Raw genomic sequence first — 15,668 nt, 5'->3', positions numbered from 1 at the left:
GTCTTTTATTTTACCACCATATGCTGCAGAACATCCGAGATGGTTTCACCAAACCGAAGTCCTACTTACCAAGTGCTCTGGCTACTGCCAGAAAGGGAATCTGGTCAATGACTGTGCTCCTCCTCACAGGTCCATTGTGAGTGAGCCGAGGCCGTTTCCAAACCACACGGTTCACCCCAGACTTGTTCATCACACTGAAAGACAAGAGGTTCACAGAAATACACTAAGTGATCACACTATATCAACTCAAGTAGTTTCACATGTTAAATAACTATTACAATCAGATTGTATTATCATCTGCTTTAGACACAAAGATGCATAAATCAAAGTTCCTGTTCATAAGGCAAAGACAAAATAGGGTAGATTAAGATGAGAATTTGGAGATTATTTAGGGAGCACAGAGAAATAGAAATGAGTAGATAGCATGTATATAAAAGCAAGATAATTTGATAACTTAGAAAACTGAGGGGAGGAAGAAGTGGTTATAAAAGAAGAGGGAAAAATACATAAAAGAAGTCGAAAAGGTTGTATAGTTTTTGAAGGATTTAAGGGTATTGAAAACAGAACTTTCGCTTTAGTATTTTTGATCTGAGGAATTAATAAGAAATGCTTCACTAGAAATACCTATGTATTTAGATATTTCTGTATTTAGAAATGTGAGATTAGACCCTGGAAACAGATCAGCTGTAGAGAGAGCGATCTGGGAGTTTGAGAACAAGAAAACCCTCCTAGAAATTTGGTGTAGGAGCAAGAGAAATCTGTAATTAATACACAGAGTAGTTAGTACACTCCAGGGTGCCTAACATATTGAAATATGGTCAAATATTTCAGCAAAAAAGTAATACTAAAAACACAGTAGAGATGGTCTCTCAACCTATGCCCGAATGACGGAAATGGGAAACTGGCCCTTAAATCAATTTAACCATAATCTGCCTGGAATTAAAAAAATAAATAAAAGAAAAAAAATGTTTCCCTGGAAGGTTTAAAAAAGTTGAGGGGAAGAGGGGAAAGAGCATTTCCAAGAAACAAATATTAGCCTGTCTGATAACAGGTTTACCTGACAGATAGATACATGCCCAAGACCGGATTCCTGACTCTCAACGATAGATGACATTAAGGTCATCAAATTAAGTCTTCACACTCAGGTCCCACGTGTACACTGAAACCCTCTGATTATAGTCTGAAATTTCATTTAGTGTACGGCAGGTCAGCTGACAATCATCTGTGGTCTTCTCGTCAGTTACTCTTCTCCTTATTAATGAGCACTATGCCATCCTGATGTATACCTGAGTCTCAATAGTTTACTATGTTGACTGTGAGTAGCATGACTCTGTCCCCCTAAACGTGATGAACTCAGAAACTAAACAGAATATGGGACAGACAATGGTGACCATCTCCACAGGAATGTCGCTAAGAAATGCTGTGGACATTAGCAGCAGCCAGCCAGTTCCCCTCCATCTATGGCTTTTCTACTACTGCTCTAACTTCAAAGGAATGAAGATACTAGAGAAGAGATAACAAACGGAATAAAAGCTCTAAGAGAAACAAAGGCATGCTATGCTGCTGCTGCTAAGTCGCTTCAGTCGTGTCCGACTCTGTGCGACCCCATAGGTGGCAGCCCACCAGGCTCCCCCGTCCCTGGGATTCTGCAGGCAAGAACACTGGAATGGGTTGCCATTTCCTTCTCCAATGCATGAAAAGTGAAAAGTGAAGGTGAAGTCCCTCAGTCGTGTCTGACTCTTAGCAACCCCATGGACTGCAGCCTACCAGGCTCCTCCATCCATGGGATTTTGCAGGCAAGAATACTGGAGTGGGGTGCCATTGCCTTCTCCGAACAAAAGCATAAATATATACAAATGAGAAAAAAATCTCCCTGAGTCCAGAAAAACATGAATATAGCAGAAGGAGAACAACTGCAACCATCTTTCTAAAGTATAAAACAAACCTCATGAGACAAGGGCAGGCCAGGCGCCTTGAGCAGCGCTGTCCCAACAGACTGGCAGCAGTGATGGAAACATTCACTCCGCACATTTGAACATGTAGCAGCCACCAGCCATGCCCAGCTACTGAGCTCTGTCAATGTGGCTAGGGCAAATGAGAAACTGAATTTTTAATTTAACTTTAATTTATTTATATTTAAGTTCAAACAGCCACATGGGGCTACAATAACCAGACAGAACAGGAGGGGAATGAAACAAGTAAAGAACATGGTAGAAAATTTGGCCAATGTTAACATAGAAGATAAATATCAAGAGAGTTGCTCATTTACTCTCCCTTTTGAGAATTACTTTGTAGTACTGAAAGAAACACTGTTCCAGGTCATATAAGAGTCAGCAAAGGTGGTTATCTTTTTTTGAGGTTGGAATTGCTTTTATTGGGGCGAGCGCGGCAGGCCCGCCGTGGTCAGGTGAGTGTTCCAGGTGAGTGTTCCGCAGCAAAACTGGGCGCCTCCATGTGCCACCTCCCCTGGCGAGGGCAACAGGCGACGCTCAGTCCGAGGGCGGAGGCGGGGGCGGAGCCGCCAGGGCCCCGGGCGAGGGAGCAGGAGCTGGCAGCACCGGCTGGACCGCCCAGGCAGCGTGGCAGCATCCCGGGCAGGGCTGAGGCTCCCTGGGAGAGGCAGGCAGGCAGCACCGGGGGAGGGGTGTCCCACAGGCCTCAGGGGGCAGAAGCCTACGGGAGCCCCGCCGTACCTGGCTGGCACGCCTGAGCGCTGGGTAATGGCGAGCCTTTCACCAGAAGGGTCTATCTCCCGCCCCAGGTCTGCGTCCTTGGGGCCTGCCTGGGGTGCGAACAGGGACACAGTGGGCACTTACTAGGGAGCTGAGGCTGGAGGGCTGAAGCCAGAGGCCTGGGGTCTGGGGGCCTGGCCTGGGCCAGCTGGGTCTGCTTGAGGACCTCGGCCTCCCGTGGGGAAGGGGCTTCCTGAGCAGCCCAGGAGACTAGGGACTCGCTGCCGCCCCCGTAAAGCAAGCAGGTTGGTCCTAAAGACACAGAAGCGCTGATCCCTATGGCCCTGCTGCTAGGGGCTCCATCCCCTGCCCAGGCAGGTCGGGCTGGGGCTGAGGGAACCTCGCCCAGAGGGAAGCCCCTAGGGAGATGGAGGGCCGAGTTGGGGGGTGGTTACTTTTTATTTTATGCTTTCTTCAAAGCTGACCCTCAAAAAGCAAACAGTAAAGACTACATCTACCATTCACGGACTTCCCCTGGCAGTCCAGTGGTTCAGACTCTGCTTTTCCAATGCAGGGAGGCTGGGTTCTATCCCTGGTCAGGATCTAAGATCCCCCAGGCTGTGTGGCGTGACCAAAAAAAAAAAGAGACAAAAAGTGTTTGTTGCTGTCCAAATCTTTGCTAATATCCAACCAAAATACCATTCACAAGAAACTATGAAACACAAGAGTTCCGGGAAAAGAGACACCAGCATTCTGCCTTCCTAACACCTTATGCCCTGTAGCTCTTTCCTAAACCTGCTCCCTAAAAGGTAAGGCTTGCATGTGTGCCATGCTCAGTCACTTCAGTCGTGTCCAACTCTGCAACCCTATGGACTGCAGCCCGCCAGGCTCCTCTGACCATGGGATTCTCCAGGCAAGAATACTGGAGTAGGTTGCCATGCCCTCCCTCCAGGGGATCTTCCAGACCCAGGGATCAAACCTGTGGCTCCTGCATTGTAGGCACGTTCTTTACCACTGAGCCACCAGGGAAGCCCCAAAGTCAGGCTTAACATTAAGTAATTACAGTAGCTACCCACATTGCTTTCAATATAACACTCCTGGGAGCTCTCTTGACACGTAATATTCAAAGTTGTTATGGTCTCTGAGCATAAACACCAACAGAGGAACAAATGACAAAAAAAGAGCACTGGCTAAAAGTTTTACACCCAGTAGCAAAAACCCAAAGCAATGCTGTAAAAGATGCTGTTTCTCTTGCACTTCCTGCCATTGTCCTGTGTGATTAAAAGGCATACAAAAGGATCAGCCTGATACGCAGGGGCTGACAGAGAAGCAACAGAAGGCTGGGAAAACAGAGCACTGGCCAGTTGCCTAGGGTGAGGACAGAAGGAAAGGAGGAAATAACTTATAACAAAATAGCTCAATTTGTGCAAAAAGACACCTGCTCTCAAATGGCAAAGAGTTTGTCCAGCTGTCCGGATGGTATTTTAAGTAACAGCACAAAAACCATAAACTCAAAAAATAAAGTTAAATACAAATACATATTAAAAATTCATAGAGAAAAATAAAGAATGGTAAAGAAAAAAATTTTTACAAGACTAATGAAAGGAATCAGGCCTACCAATATTAAAAATTATAATTAAAGCCTCGATTTTAAAAAAAGTATGGTACTGGTATTTAAGGATACCCAGAAAAGGCCCAAATTTGGGTGGGCCACAAAGTTTGTTCAGGTTCTGCCATATCATCATATGGGAAAACCTGAAGGAACTATTTTTTTTTGGCCAGCCCAATAAATATGATTGCAAAGCTCACTTTACGTAACTACCAGCAGTGGTCTCAGATACACACTGACCTTCACTTCACACTTACAGGACCTAATAAACCATAGCACGAAACCAGGTTCACTTGACTTTGCAGGATACAGGACAGGAAACACAGTCTGCAGAACTGCAGCTCCAGTAGTGCCGCCTTCAGCAATGATCCTTACAGAAATCCAGGAGCCAACTTCCAGCCACCACAAGTGAGCTTCGTAGGCCACAGGAATCTGTGTCTCAAGAGCCCCTGACTTCCCGATCCCCACACAAGTCCAGCTGCATGCACACAGGGCAGCCAAGGTCCCTGCTTTCCAAGGGAAATCTGTGGTCCATAGCAATCTTTCCTATCCACCTGCAGTTCCATTCAAGGATCCTTCTACAACGAGCAATGTTGCCTTGTAACAGAGTCAACATTCCACATTTATCTTAACCAGGGAAAGACTGCTAGAAGAGGATAAACTCCAGGTCATCTTCCCACTAATAGAAGGGTTTTATGCCTCGTAAGCCTTCAAATCAGCAAGGAATGGCTGTGGAATTGTTCAAGTGGCTACTGATAGCCAGTTAGAAAAAAATATTAACTTGAATCCCTACTACACAACTTTAAAGTTCCAGAGCTATAAGATTAAAATGTAAATGACAAAACCATACAAATACTAGAAAAGTGGCTCTTGAAACATGGTTCAGGGACCCCCCTGGAAGTCCCCCAGACAATTTCAGGGGATCTGCAAGGTCAAAAAATTATTTTCCTAATAATACTAAGACCATGTGCATACAGTGGAGTTTTTAAACAGCTACAGAACTTGATATATTGTATGATAAAAGATGTCAATATTTGGATGATCTGCATAACCCAGCTAACCAATGTTTTACAAGTGACCAATACTTAGGTTTCAAAATCATGCACAGGGGCTATATACTTTATGATTCCAACTATGTGGCACTCTGGAAAAGGTAAAACTAAGGAGATAATAAAAAGACCAGTGGCTGCCAGGAATAGAAAGAGGGGAAGGGGAAAGGAGGCAGAGCACAGAGGATTCCCAGGACAGTGAAACTGTTCTGTATGAAACTATAACGGTAGACACCTGTCATTACACATCTGTCAAACCCTAGAATGTACAACACCAAAAGCAACCCAAATGTAATCTATTGACTTTGAGTGATAACGATGTGTTAATGTAGGGTCATCAATCATAACAAATGATCCACTCTGGGGAAGAGAGCTGACAGTGGAAGAGACTATTCACATAGAGGAGGCAGGGACTCCTGTACTTTCTGCTCAATTTTGCTATGAATCTAAAACTGCTCAAAAAATAAAAGTCTATTAAAAAGATCATGCATGGATAAAGATATTATTTAACCAATGGCTCTTAACTGATACACCAATGGCTCTCAATGAAAGAATACGAAAAAGTTACTGGTAAGATTTCAAACATCACATTATCAATCTTTAAGAAATTCCCTCTTCGTGAATTTTAGAACAGTATCAAAGAAAAATGCCCACAAAATATGAAAAAGCTTTGAAAACAGTCTCTCTTTTCCACCTATATATCTATGTAAAATACGATTTTACTTTAGATACTGCAACCAAAATACCTTATCACAACAATTTGAATGCAGAAGCTAATATAAGAATCTAGTTGTCACCTACTAAGCCAGACAAGAAAGAGACTTACAAAATTGTAAAACGGTGCCAATCCTCTCAAATGTTTGTTTTGGGGAAACAGCTATTTTTTCATAGAAAAAAGTTCTTTCTGTTAACACATAATGAGCTTAATATTGTTATTTTTCAATAAATTAACAAATATTTGAAACATCTTCATTTTAATTCCTAATATGGTTGTCAATACATCTGACCCATATAAACAAAAAAATTCTTTGAGGGCCTCAATTTTTAAGAATGTAAAGTGTTCCTAAGACCAAAGTATTCATAACTGTTGTATAAGAAGAAAATATAGAAGACTTTATAACAATCTCAGAGTGAAGGAATTATATATATGGCACAAAAACCAAAAGTCATAATGGTAGACACTGATAAATTTAACTACATTAAAATAAACTTCCACATGGAAAAAAAATTCCAGGAGCAGAATCAAAAGACAAACTGTGAAAACAACATCTGAAATTCATCACATACATAAGTCTAATTTCTCTAATGTATATGGCTCCTATACATTAATACAAAAAGAAGGCTGACTACTCTCCCCCATAAATAAACAAAGATGATACACAAAAACACACAGAAAACGAAGTCTATATGGCTTTTCAACAAATAAAAAATAATTCAACTTTTCTCAAGATAAATTCAAATGAAAGCATCACCAAGATGACTTTTTTTTTTACCTACAACTGGTGATGATCAACAAGTTCTATAATTATGTTGTCAGGGTCATTCACATATATTGCTGTTAGAAGTATAAACTGGTACAATCTCCATGGAGACAAATAGTTACCAATGTAATTTTATATCCTGCTTATTGTGACCAACAAGCATTCTCCTATATTATTAAAAATTCCTGGCAGGGGAAAGGGGGAACTGGTCAAAGGTACAAATTTCCAGTTATAAGATAAGTAAGTACTATGGATGTAATGTACCACATGATGAGTGTAGTGAACACTGCTATACAATACACAGGAAAGTTGTTACGACAATAAATCCTAAGGGTTCTCATCACAAGACTTTTTTCCCTTTATTTTTTCTCTCTTTTTAAAAATTGTATCTATATGAGAAGATGGAGATTAGTTGAACCTACTGTGGTAATATTTCACAATATAATTAAACCAAACTATCATGTAGTACGTCTTAAATCTACACAATAACGTCAATTATCTCTCAGCGCAACAGGCAAAAAAATGGTATTTTTTTTTTAAATTCCTCATATGTATTGGAGGTCATTATACTAGTCTCCCTCTACTTTTTTGTCTGTTTGTTCTGGCCGTGCCACGCAATTTGCAGGATCTTAGTTCCCTGAGGAGGGACTGAACCTAGGCCCTCAGCAGTGAAAGTGCAGAGTCTTAACTACTGAACCACCAGGGAATTCCCTGACCTTTACTTTAATGTTTGAAAATTTTCGTAATACCATGATTTTTAAAAATTTTGTTCACATCATATCCACTGTTATGAATATAATTAAATGTAATTAACCATTTTCCAGATGTTGGGCCTTCAAGTTATTTTCAGCTGAATTAACAGTCAATAAACACTGCTGCAATCAATAACTCTATTTAGACATTTTGGTCCACATTTCATATTCCTTCTTTTTTTTTTCATATTCCTTCTTTAGAGGAGATTCCTGAAATTACTCAGCCTATATAAATTTAAAGTTAGTGGTATGTTGTATTTTGTATAGGTCATACCAATATATAATCCTAGCAACAGGATACCCATTACAATTAAAATATTGCTAACTCAATAACAAAAAATAGAACTTCACTTCAATGTTAAATATTTTTCAAATGTTCCTACTGTTTTTAATTTTTTCTGTCTTTCAAACTTCTCCTTTATGCCATCTGAATCTGGCAGGGTTTTACTGCTTCTCTTACTGATCTTTTGAACTCTTGGTAATTTAAGGATGTTAATTCTTTCCTTCAGCTTATTATTTCTCTGAAAAAAAAAATTATTTAATAAAAACAAGAAAGGAGAAAAAAGTAACAATATTATGGGAAGACTTGAGTTAAATGATTACTTAGAAAACATTGGATTCTGTTAACTTGCCTCAGATCCTTGATTTTTTAAAAATTAGTATTGGAATGATTTTTAAATTTTCTTACGTTATTCCTTCCTCTGCTTTTAGAATAACCTTGCATTTTAGTTTGTATCATAAAAATACTATGCTTAAGTCAAATTCACTTCATAGTTTACAAACTGTCTCAAAACACACTGAGAACATAACACAGAGGTTTGCTGCGTATGAAACTTACAAATCAAAGAGGAAAACTGAAGGCTAATTCTAACAAAATTCTATTCCCCAAAATAGATTCAAATTGTTCTATTCTGAAACTCTGAGGGCTGCTTTGTCCAGATTCTGAAGGGCATGCTGATTAGTGTTTATACAAAAGGCTTTAAATAAATCCCTGTATGTTTTGTTACTTGAGTGCCATTAAGATATTATTTCCTTTTGGAGCCATTTATCAGAAATAAATCAGTCAATTCAAAATAATAAAATAATTATAAATATACATGGATACTTCACCAGGCAAGCTAAAAATCTGTAACTTCATTGAAAGGGAGAAGTAGGTCCACCTGGTAAGTAAAGCAGAAAAGGACTAAATAGAACCGAGAGAGGAAAGACAGAGGACAATCATTACCTCCCACCAAGTCCTTCAATTCGTTCTCTTTCCTTGGGAAGTTCTGGCTTATGGTCCTGTGTCACCTCCACAGCTCGGATAAAATCATCCTTGGGGTCATCCTGAATTCCAAGAACCACCCCTGAGTCGCCCACGTGAGCAACATACATCTTCAAGCCTCGGATGATGACCACACTGGCAGTTGTCCCTGACGTGCTGGGAAGACCTGTCATAGTCTTTGGCCATTCTGCTGTAATAGAAATGACAAAATTTTACTTTCAGGTGTATACATAACTACTGTGGCAGAATAAAAACTGCAACTTACGTTGAGTTAGCATATTAAAATCTGAATTAGCACACAAAAATATTTAAGAAACATATTTTGAAAGCTATTAAAGAAGGACTTATGTTAATCCCTTCATTCTTACATTAATAAATTAATTTTATAGATAATGCAATTATATCGTGACCATCAAGGCAATCTTAGGAGAAAAATGTTACGTCATAGGTTTAGTAATTCCACATAAGTCTTAGTCTTAACTACATTTAGTAGCAAGGATATGTTAAAAGTTTGATACTGGCAGCAGCTTATCATCTGTTTATATTAATTTTTCTCCAAAAAGATTTTCAGAAAAAGCCACTTGATTTGTTTTTAAAATAACTCTGCTGAATATTCATAACCTAATAAATAACATTTACCAAGCACCTACTAGATACCACTTCCTAAGCGCTTTACCTGTGCTAAGAGCTTTACCTGTATTATCTCATAACACTAACAATAAGCTAAGATCAGTTCCATCATTTTAATTTTGCAGATGAAGAAACCAAAACTTTGTTTAAGAAAGTTGCTCAAAATAACTCAAATATTTTAAGCAGCAAAGATCCCATGTATCTAATTCCAAAACCTATATTGATTATACTTACTATCATTTAAAACTTCTGAAATATTCTATGAAATGAAGTGTAGTCATTCAGTCATGCCTGACTCTTTGCAACCCCATGGACTGCAGCCCACCACTCATCTGTCCATGGGATTTTCCAAGCAAGGATACTGGAGTGGGTTGCCATTTCCTTCTCCAGGGGATCATCCCAACCCAGGGATTGAACCCAGGTCTCCTGCACTACAGGCTAGATTTTTTACCGACTGAGCTACAAGAATAAAATATTCTATAACATTGAACAAATTACAGTTCAAGATAGCAAACAAAGTCTGAACACTGACATATTCTCCCCACAAAATCCTATTGAAAGGACAGATTACAAATAATAAAAAGTCCTGAAACACAGTCATGAAACACAGAAAAGGGTCATAAGAAATCTGAGGAATTCCTGAAATTTTAAACACATGGAACTGTATTGAGGGGAAAAAAATCAGAATGCAAAATTTTTAATTCAACATGAGGAAAAAGCAGTCAGTAAAGAAGGCAGTACATCAGTATTCCTTGTTAACAGAGTTCCAGGAAAGCTGAAAGAGGCAGTGACAAAGGCTGAAGTAAGGAATGGATGCTGGAAGCTTGGCAGATTCATTTAAAACTGTGGGAGTTTTAAACTGAGTGCCTAAACTCCCCACATGGCAAAAGGTGAAACATTTACGTGCCTAAGATGCCAGTACTAACTACAGTGCGTGCATGCCAGTCGCTTCAGCCATGTCCAGCTCTTTCTGACCCTATGGACTGTAGCCTGCCATACTCCTCTGTCCAGGGATTCTCCAGGCAAGAATGTTGGAGTAAGCTGATATGCCCTCCTCCAGGGGATCTTCCCAATCCAGGCGTCGAACCTCCATCTCTTATGTCTCCTGCATTGGCAGGTGGATTCTTTACCAATAGCACCACCTGGGAAGCCTCAGTACTAACTATAATACTTCTCTTCTTTTTAATTAATTTATTTTAATTGGAGGATAATTACAATATTGTGATGGTTCTGCCATGCATCAACATGAATCAACCACAGGTATACATGTGTCCTCCCCATCCTGACCTCCCCTCCCACCTCTCTCCCCACCCTACCCTATCCTCCTAGCTTGTCCCAGAGCACTGACTTTGGGTGCCCTGCTTCATGCATCAAACTTGCACTGGTCATCTATTTTACATGTGGTAATGTGCATGTTTCAGAGCTATTCTCTCAAATTATCCCACCCTCGCCTTCTCCCACTGAGTCTAAAAGTCTGTTCTTTGTGTCTGTGTCTCCTTTGCTGCCCTGCATGTAGGATCATGGGTACCATCTTTCTAAATTCCATATATATGCATTAATATACAGTATTTGCCTTTTTCTGACTTACTTCACTCTATGTAACAGGCTCCAGGTTCATCCATCTCATTAGAACTGACTCAAATGTGTTCCTTTTTACAGCTGAGTAATATTCCATTGTGTATATGTACCACAACTTCCTTATCCATTCATCTGGCAACGGACATCTAGGTTGCTTCCATGTCCCAGCTATTGTAAATAGTGCTGCCATGAATACTGGGGTACGTGTGTCTCTTTCAATTCTGCTCTCTTTTAAAGAAAGTGGTGCGTCTGCCGATGGGAACAACAGGATCTCAAAGGGGATGTGGGAGAAGAGATAAATTCCGCCCCCGCCAAGTGGATGAGGTGCCACTCAACTTTTATAGCCATGAGCCTCCTCTAATATATCTAGACTGACTAGTTCTTTTCTTTTCCAAAATTATATATGCCGAAAAGCCATCTCTTGAACCCTACAGTGCATCTCCCCGGCCCATCACATGATACAGGAATCCATCCTCCAGAGTGACCTGTCACTCACAACAGAGGACTTCTTGCAGCACAGGAAACAACTGCTGAGGGAAACCAGAACAGCTGCCAATACTGACGAAGCTAGAAATTCATGTGCATATGCCACGTACACACGTAAAACCATCTGCAGCAGTACCAGACACACAGTGAGTAGTCAATAAACATTGGTTTGCGGGCTTCTCTGGTGGCTCTGTAGTTAAGAATCTGTCTGCTAATGCAAGAACATGGGTTCAATTCCTGGTCCAGGAAGACCCCACAGGCCACAGAGCAACTAAGCCACAGAACCTGTGCTCTGAAGACTCAAAGCCACAGCTACTGAAGCCCGAGAGCCTGTGTTCAGCCACAAGAGAAGCCACTGCAATGAGCAGCCCTCACTCACCACCTAGAGAAAAAGTGCACAGCTACAAAGACCCAGCAGAGCCAAAAATAAAATAAATAAATAAAATTTAAAAACACTAGTTGTTGTTATTACCATTATGTATTTAAGAAAAAAGCAAACAGCCTGAGAGACACCAAGTGGAGTTGCAAAAAAAAAAAAAAAAGCCCCAAAGAAAACAGTTGTGGCTAGATTACTGGCAGTGATAAAGTTCAATAAGGTCAATGGATATAAATACTTATATAAAATATCAATTCTATTTCTGTAAAATAGAAAAAATTACAAAATGTAACTTTAAAAACAAGATCCCATCCACAGTAACAGCAAAAGGTATGAAATATCTGGGAACAATGCTAACAAATCTCTAATAAGACATTCATGGAAAAGTAGAAAACCCGTAAACAAATAAAACAGTCAGCACAGATCCATGCATATTTAGACACTTGATATATGAACAGTGGAGAAAAGACAGACATGCAATAAATGGAACTGGGACAAAATTTAAAAAATAGTAACTCTAAGTTCCTGATGCCAAACACAAAAAATCAATTCAGATACATTAAAGACCTAACATGAGGGACTTCTCTGGTGGCGCAGTGGCGCCAGGTTCATCCAGGTTGAACAATGCGGGGGACACGAGTTCAATTCCTGCTCCTGGAACTGAGTAGGGCAACTAATCCCATGCACCGCAACGACTGAGCCTGCGGGCCCTAGAGCCCGTGCTCCGCAACAAGAGAAGCCACCGCAGTGAGAACCTGCACACGGCAACTAGAGAGCAGCTCTGCTCACCGCAACTGGGGAAAGCCTGTGTGCGGCAAGGAAGGCCCAGCAAAGCCAAAATAAACTCATTTTTTAAAAAAGACGTAACGTGAAATGCAAAGTTAAAATGCTCAGAAAATGCACAAAAAGGTACATTCATGATCTCAAGGTAAAGAAGGATTTCCTAAAGACAAAAAATGGATTAGCCATATAAAATAAAATGATTGTGTACCATCAAGACTTTCTATTCATTAAAAGATACTAGAGTGAAAAGACAACTCACAGAATGGAAGAAGATACATTTGTAACATATATGGGTCAAAGGAATAGTATCCAGAATACATAAAAGGCTCCACAAATCAAATCAATAAGACTACTCAACAGAAAAACAGATAAAGAGCCTCAACAGGCTTTGACAAACAAGGACATGCAGACAGCCAAGAAGCATGCGGAGATGTTTGGCTTCTTTAATCATCAGAGAAATACAAATTAAAAGCCACAACAAGATACCACATATAATTATCAGACTGCATAAAATTTGACAATAGTAAGTTAAGAATGTGGAATAACATGTTCTATCATCAACTACTGGTAGGAGTATGAACTGGTACAACTACTTTAGAAAACATCTAGGCATTATATGGTAAAGGTGAAGATAGGCATACTCTGTTCATTACCCTTGGGTATACACTATAAATTAATGCACATGTGCACACAATACCTATGAATGCTCAGAGCAGCACTGTTCATCTGGGCTTAAAATGAGCAACTCAAATGTCCTTCAAAATAACAATAGATTATACTACACACCATGGGTAAGAATCTCACAAGAAGTATGAGATAAAAGAATACATACAGCATGCTTTTCTTCAGGGAAAAAAAAAAATCTCTCTCTCTCTCTCTCTCTCTCTCTCTCTCTCATGTTTACAGGCAACAGGCAAACTATTAAGAAAAGTAAGTAAATCACTACAGAACTATAATCACCTAAGTCAAGATCCTGATTGCCCCTTGGGGGAAGCGAGGAATATGAGATCAGAAGGGCCTACTGGGGTTCAGGCAATGTTCTCTTTCTTAACTGGATGGTGTTCATTTTATGATTATTTATTATGTACATTTATGTGTTACGGCCTTTTATGTATGCATGCTATATTTCAGGGTTTTTTTTAAGTTAAAAGAAAAAAAAAGCAGCAGGAAAAAGGCATCAATTCTGCAAACACAGATCCCAGCAGACAGCTCTATAGACCATGCAGTTTTGCAGTTCGGTTACAGACAGCATTCCTTAGAAGCTCAGCCTAGAGTATGGTATGTTTCTTTAGACCTTTATTTTATGGCTCTAGGTAAAACCTTTCCTTTTTTTTTTTTTTTTTTTAAAGAAACTGGAAAAGATTGTTTTCTGCAGCTAAATATAATGAGAACAAAGTGAACTCCCAGAAAAAAGAGTTCTTAAGCACATTAAGAAAAACAAAATTTACCTACAGTATACAAGTAATTCAGCTGTTGGCAAAAAGCACCTAAAATGAGATGAAAAGGGAGGAAAAAAGCTAAAAATAAAAAGGGTAATCAAAGAAATGTTAATGTTTAAATCACGTTTTTTGTCAAAAGCACTAATATATTATGAAAGATATTCTGCAATGATCTAAAAATACTGAATAATTCCTGCTCTCCCTCTTCATTTGAAATGTCACCTTTTATCATATGTTATATCTTGCCTCAGATCTATTTCTAGACTCATCCTACTAATCTATTTATGGTGCTTTTTAATAATTGGGAGTTTAAGTGTCCTCCAATTATTTTTCTTTCTCAATAGTCTCTGAAGTATTTTTCCACATGAACTTCAGAAGTAACCTCCACCCTGTGGAGGTTCTGATTCAAACTGCAATGACTTTACGCATTAAGGAACCTGCCTCTATTATAATGTCTTCCTTAGCCTTTCTTGTTTTCTACTTTACATTTTAATCAAAAAACAAAAATGACTTAAAACTAGGAGATATTAAAAACAGTATCAGATAGTATATGAATTCTGATTTAAGCATCCTTTAGAATATGTGCGTAAGTCATTAAAACAAAGACTAATAAATTTTATAACACAAAAATGTAAAATTTATGGATGAAGTAAAGCTATTATAAACATGTATAGAAAGTATATGTTCTTTATAATAAGTTTAAATTTGGGGGTACTTATATACTTATCATGTATTAATATCTATTAATATATCCTGAGACTCATATGCCAAAGCCTTTGACTGTGTGGATCAGAATAAACTGTGGAAAATTCTGAAAAGAGATGGAATACCAGACCACCTGACCTGCCTCTTGAGAAATCTGTATACAGGTCAGGAAGCAACAGTTAGAACTGGACATGGAACAGCAGACTGGTTCCAAATAGGAAAAGGAGTACGTCAAGGCTGTATATTGTCACCCTGCTTATTTAACTGATATGCAGAGTACATCATGAGAAATGCTGGGCTGGAAGAAGCACAAACTGGAATCAAGATTGCCAGGAGAAATATCAATAACCTCAGATATGCAGACACCACCACCCTTATGGCAGTAAGGGATCCGCACTGGCAGGCGGATTCTTTATCCACTGTGCCACCAGGTAAGTCCGAGGTGGGTTCTATCTTGATTCTATTTTAAAGATGAGGATACTCAGGTCACACAGGCAGTAAATGGAGAAACTGGGATTTAAACCCAGGCAATTCAACAGAGTCCTAATCACTGCACTAAGGATTTTTACAGCATTCTAATGTCAAAGTAGTACAGAACAGTAAAAGCCTTCAGGAAGCAATTTGAAAAACATGTACCAAGAGTCGTCAAAAGATAAAACATATTCTTCAACCAAATAATTCAGCTTTCGGAATTTTTTTTTCCTGAGGAAATATCCGAATGGAGGAAAAGGCTACGTTGCTTTTGTCGTTGTTTAGTCACTAAGTCGTGTCCAACTCTTCTGCGAGCCCATGGTCTGTAGCCCACCAGGCTCCTCTGTCCATGGGATTTCCTGGGCAAAAATAC

General features: G+C 39.5%; 1 protein-coding gene across 2 annotated transcripts in view; it reads right to left on the bottom strand.

The window, feature by feature from the left end:
* PPM1D (protein phosphatase, Mg2+/Mn2+ dependent 1D) overlaps window positions 1-15,668 on the bottom strand; it is a 60,837-nt gene that overhangs the window by 32,575 nt on the left and 12,594 nt on the right. Inside the window, exons 2-3 of one of the 2 annotated variants that reach the window (XM_070390539.1) lie at window positions 8,789-9,014; window positions 70-194 (exon numbers count right to left, since the gene is read on the bottom strand). In XM_070390539.1, coding sequence (XP_070246640.1) covers window positions 70-194; window positions 8,789-9,014 — 351 coding nt within the window. Of the gene's footprint in view, window positions 1-69; window positions 195-8,788; window positions 9,018-15,668 lie in introns of both variants that reach the window. The other variant, XM_005892307.3, reaches the window with a different exon arrangement.

This window comes from Bos mutus, chromosome 19, assembly GCF_027580195.1.
Source record: "Bos mutus isolate GX-2022 chromosome 19, NWIPB_WYAK_1.1, whole genome shotgun sequence".
Lineage (NCBI taxonomy): Eukaryota > Metazoa > Chordata > Mammalia > Artiodactyla > Bovidae > Bos > Bos mutus.
Note: the sequence above shows the minus strand (reverse complement) of the source record. Positions and strands in the feature narration are given on the sequence as shown.